This window comes from Hyalella azteca, unplaced genomic scaffold, assembly GCF_000764305.2.
Source record: "Hyalella azteca isolate HAZT.00-mixed unplaced genomic scaffold, Hazt_2.0.2 contig1951, whole genome shotgun sequence".
Classification (NCBI taxonomy): domain Eukaryota; kingdom Metazoa; phylum Arthropoda; class Malacostraca; order Amphipoda; family Hyalellidae; genus Hyalella; species Hyalella azteca.
This window is the reverse complement of record NW_025932243.1, coordinates 1-5,315: the sequence shown is the minus strand read 5'-3', so window position 1 is coordinate 5,315 and position 5,315 is coordinate 1. Positions and strand designations below refer to the sequence as shown.

The following is a 5,315-nucleotide window of genomic DNA, read 5'->3' as shown; positions in this document are numbered from 1 at the left end:
AATGTATGACGTCACCATTTCAACCATCAATGAACGCATGGAACTAAAACAAAGCTTAATATAAAGGAAAAACTAGAGAGGTGAAGGAATTACCCATGATGTCGGAATATACCGCGTTTACCCTACTTGTATGTGCTGACAGCTGATTTTAAGTGGTAAATAAATTAATAGATGATTAAGTTAAGAGATGGTTTTGGACACATGAAAGCTAATTCTGACACAGCTCGGAATTACACACACACATAGCTTGTTCCGAGCTGTGTCGTATTCCAATGCAGCTCACACAGGGTATCTGAATTCCAACACAGGGCGTTGAAATTATTATTTTGAAGCACTGTCAGAATTATTCTCGCAATATGCTGGTTCAGAATTCAGCGATTTTGTAGATTTGAATTCTAAAGGCTTTTAAATAAATATGGCAACAGTTTGTGAAATTGTGACGTTTCATCATTGCTGGCACATAGTGTGGGGTTTTGAGTGACGTAAACCAATCACAATCAGAACTCAAGTTGCGCATAAGGTGATTTATTTATAGCCATTTATTTCTTGCAATGTCCTTAAGGTGCTGGACTATGGTGTGTTTATCCTAAGTACCTAATTCATCTAGCAGGAATCTCATCATCTCATGACTCCAAAGATGACTGAAAAATAATGGTTGTGGTTGAATAGTAGATATATATCCCACACCTGGAACATGAAATTGCACCAGCAGCTGTGGCAGCTATGTCAAAAAAATTTGATAGTTTTAGGGCTTCAACTAAGTATGGTTTCAAGTCCTTACTGGCTTACTCATTAGGAGCCTACTGCCTAATTCAGCCTAAAAAATGTTGAAAATTTATATTTCTCCATGGATATTAATGCTGTTAATATTGGAAAACCTTGAGCATCTCTTGTTATAAATACTTGCTAAATAAATTTCAATTTGACTATAAATATCACTTCAAAACTGATCGCTGCAAGGCTTGAAGTGTTCAGTAACTTCAGTTTTTAAGTGACGTTTATATAAAAAGTATAATTTATTTAGCAAGTATTTCTTGCACAAAAGATTCTTTGAAGTTTCTCAATGTAATGTTAACAGAATTGTAATCCATGCAGAAACGTATATTTTTAAAATATTTTTTCTGGTTGAATTAGGCACCTAAGACTGTAGAACTGCACTTTGTTTAGGCTTTTTACTTCGAAAATCTTCGATCAAGTTGCCACAGCTGCTGGTACAGCTAGCTGCTGATGCTGTTCTGCCCATATTTGACCAAGGCAATCAGTTTTTTAATGTATGGTTCTTTTATCACTGGTTCATTGTGTACAATTACAGATGTACCTTGAATTATTGATTCATAATTTGATGCATTTGGTACATGTTCATGCTACAAATTAATCATAGAAGTTGTATTCCCATTTTTCCATGCTTTGTTACAAGTAAAATACATGCCTCGACATGTTAATTTTCATGTTAAATGTGAGAACTTGTTGTCCATGAATTCTCCAAGCTCCATGACTATTCTGTAATGGAGAATTATGAGACTAGGTCTTTGGTGAAAAATTTTCTATGAATTAGAAATTTTCTATGAATTATGGCAATAAAAAAAATTTATAATAGGAAAAGTAATCTTCATTTTACTAAAAGTACAATCAAATTAGTAATTTAGAATGAATTTTATTTGTTGATATTCAATAACGTTGAGTATTAATTATTAAATTTACAAAATTTTATTAGAAATGAAGCATATTTCCAGTCTAGAATGGCTCACATACAGATTGCAGTACCAGCTGTGGTAAGCAAATGAACTACTTTATTGTCGTACATTTAACCGATAAGATGATATAAAAAGTCTGTTTAGGCACAGTCTGTTGGAATGTTCTAGACTTCCAGCAACACATTTTCCATTTCTAATTACTTATTTATTTACTTGCGGCTCATAAAATTGGCTCACAAAATTTATTCCTGTGATGTCACACACAATGCATCACTTGTGCACATGTGACATCCGCAAGCTCCGCCTTGCGGCCTCAGTAGTCTGAACTCTTCTCTTGTGCTAGAGCAAACACGTTCTCATGTTTCCAAACGCGGTTTCTTCATAGCAGTTATTGTAACAATTATTGATGATAATGATATTTTTTTATTGGTGATATCAATTGTCAACATTCTAGCATCTAGCAAGGTCAAACATCTTGAGATTTGTGCACAATATAAAAAATGCAATCCTGTGCTTCAGCTACGTTGAAGTGAATTGTAAAGCTTAAAATATGAACAAAGGAGTGAAGTGTGCTTGAAATTGTAACCTACATTAGTAAGCAAAATATTATGCTGCTTAATTCTTTAGTTTTTAAATTACTTAGTAAATCAAGATTGTATTGTATATGCTTAGGTATTAGTTATTCAGGTCAGTGGGTGTCGGTATCACGAGGGCGAGGGAGCCTCCATTTCTGGATAGTTTTTCAGGAATTTCCCAAATCTGGATTATTTTAACATGTCTCACAAATCACATGCACGTCTTTGAAATTTGGCAAAAGAGTATCTAGATCCTTGTATTGCTCCCTTCTTTGCGCACCTATTTGATAATTTCCTTATAAAAATGACAATGATATTGTTTGGTCTGGGGATCCTTCATGACAATCACGGTGCCAAGTGTTATATGCCGGCGTCTGGCATTCTTGAACCACTGCACACTTTAAATTATTACCATGTACAGAACTATATTAGAATGCAAACCATTTTCAACAAATTTCGTTTTGTAATTATTTTATGCTTTAAACCTAGCTATATGTATATTAAATAGGTTAGGATAATGAATTTGTAAATTTAAATTGTGCTCATAACTGAAAGTTTGAATTCCCAACTAGATTAAAGTAAGGAAGTTGACCTCCATCTCTTCATCAGGACCACCTTTTCTCAACTTTCTTTGATAAATAAAAAATAATAGTTAGACTGTTTCTGGTTCTTTTAGATTTAAATTTCTTGTTAATGTGGGACACTATATTCCTATATTTTCCAACATTAATTTTTGGTATTTGCTTAGAAATTGCTAGTAGCCAATATTATAAAACAACATGGTCTACACTCTGCAGCAACTTGCTTTGAAATTATGTGAAGATTTTCCTATGCCTTTTGGAACTTGCTGTGCATTAGAACTCTGATTACACTAAACTGTATGGTTGTTACACATGGATTTATTTGTATGGGTCAGTGATTGCTTGAGAGAACTGATTTATTTCTGGATGCATATTCTAAACATTTCTCTGGGAAGAATAGTTGATGCTACCCTTGTTCAATCTTATTGGAATGGAAGGCAATAGTTTGTGAAATTTCAAATCTCTGAATGATTAGCCTATAGCCTCAGTAGATCATGTTAATCAATTTTCATAAGATGGCTTATTGATTTTAGATGGATAAGAAATCCCAAGAAGAATGAACTTGTTAGCATTTTGTTTCAAATTAGAAATTTTTATTTGTAGTTATTAGTTCCCATTCTTTCAGTCAAGATTGTTCTGAAACCTAATTTCATGACTAATTAAAATTCTTCAAAAAATTCTTAAAATTCAAAGAATGGATTTTGCTGTGACTATCGAATCAAGCCACCATTGTCACGATTTATTGGTGTCATTGCATCTTGCAAGTTATCCATGTTTTTGATGTTCTTTGACCAAGTGTTTCTTCAGTCGTCAGATCATAGTGGCAGCCCCAGGTCTGAAGCATCACCTGCTCCGCAGCGGTCACGCTCCCACACACCAGCTCCTCGGCATCGACCCTCCCGTTCACGGTGAGCAGAAAAATGTTTACCATGTTCTCTAATGACATTTACATCTTGGCATAGTATGATGTGATATATTGTTGGAATGTAGTTCATGCAAAATATATTGGATATTGTTTTCTTTTTAGGCTAGATTATTGCCTAATTTTCACTAAATAGTGTTTTACTACTAAATTTATCTATATAAGTTGAGGATGCACTGCTCTTTATTTAGGTTCAAATACTTGCAAAAAGCGATGCTGTTGTTTTCATTAACCCACCTCTGCCTGAAATACAAAATCATGGAGAAATGATTTGTATCTCATTGTTTTTGTGTTATTTGCAATGCAATAACTACATGTTGATGGATTTATTTTGAATTTCAATGCATCATAAAATGTACCTTGTGGGCAAATAGATGAAATATTGGATAGGATATTTTATTTTAAACACAATTGATATAAAATGAGGACCAATTGACAATCGGGTAATGAAAAAATGTACTCTTAAAATATTCAAAGACTTTGAAAATGTATTGTCCTTTTTATGTCATTAGTAAGTTCAGTTGATAGCTTCCCTTCATTTTCTATCTTCTATGAATAAAGAATAAATAACTACCGGTATCATTGGAATGAACATGGTTGAAAATATCTGGAAATAAAGTGATAATTGGAGTGGATTTTATAAGTATATACATGAATTACGGTATATATTGACTATATAGCCCATGGAAGTATTTCATGGATTAATATTTTAAATTTCATTCATGTTATTTTTTGAAAATGATAAATTCATCCGAAAAAAGAGGCTTATCATACTATTTCTCATGTATGTTAATTTCACACAAAAATCCATGCATATATCGTATTGTTTCTCATACATGCCATAAGATGCAATCTACTGATGGTTGTTCACTCTCAGTGACGTGGCAATTTAAGTACAGTGGAGTTCCTGGTGCTGCAATGCACTGCAGTTGCTACTTGGGATTTCATCCATTACATTACACAAGGCCATGAATATTTATTTGTTTCTTTTATTAATACTGAAAGGGAGAACAATAGTAAGAATGAAAAAAATTTTAACTCGTCTAAAACTAGCTATTGAATTATTAGGAAATGTTAATACTTGTGAGAGAAAAATGATCAAATTCCTTCATTTAACTATATTGATTTAAACTTTTATTGGCCTGCTTTTGTAGGTGCTGCTGTAAACGTTATTATAATGTAATAATTTCGAGGGATTTTTGTGCGCAGTTCACGCACGCCTCACCGGCGCGCTCGCTCATCGCGCAGTGGCAGCTCAGCTTCATCGTCCTCACGCCGCAATGGCTATGCAGAAGGTCGTTCGTCAGCCCGAGCGTCCCGCAGATCCCGCTCCCCCATGTCAAACAGGCGCCGCCATGTGGGCACACGTGATGATCCTGTCCCTAACAAGTGCCTGGGTGTGTTCGGCCTCAGCACCCTCACCAAGGAGTCGCAGCTGCAGGACATCTTTGATAAATTTGGAGAGAACACGGTCAAGATTGTGACTGATGCCAAGGTTTGTTGTCGATTCAAATTGTAGTGATTGTGTAGTTAATTTTGCTTG

At 34.5% G+C, this 5,315-nt stretch overlaps 1 protein-coding gene across 1 annotated transcript in view; it reads left to right on the top strand.

The window, feature by feature from the left end:
• The window catches only part of LOC108672783 (transformer-2 protein homolog beta-like), a gene marked incomplete at its 3' end in the record, with an annotated part of 6,921 nt that extends 1,654 nt beyond the window's left edge, over positions 1-5,267 (top strand). Inside the window, exons 2-3 of the mRNA XM_018160514.2 lie at positions 3,658-3,758; positions 4,982-5,267. Coding sequence (XP_018016003.1) covers positions 3,658-3,758; positions 4,982-5,267 — 387 coding nt within the window. The remainder of the gene's footprint in view (positions 1-3,657; positions 3,759-4,981) is intronic.
• Between the last annotated feature and the right edge of the window lie 48 nt (positions 5,268-5,315).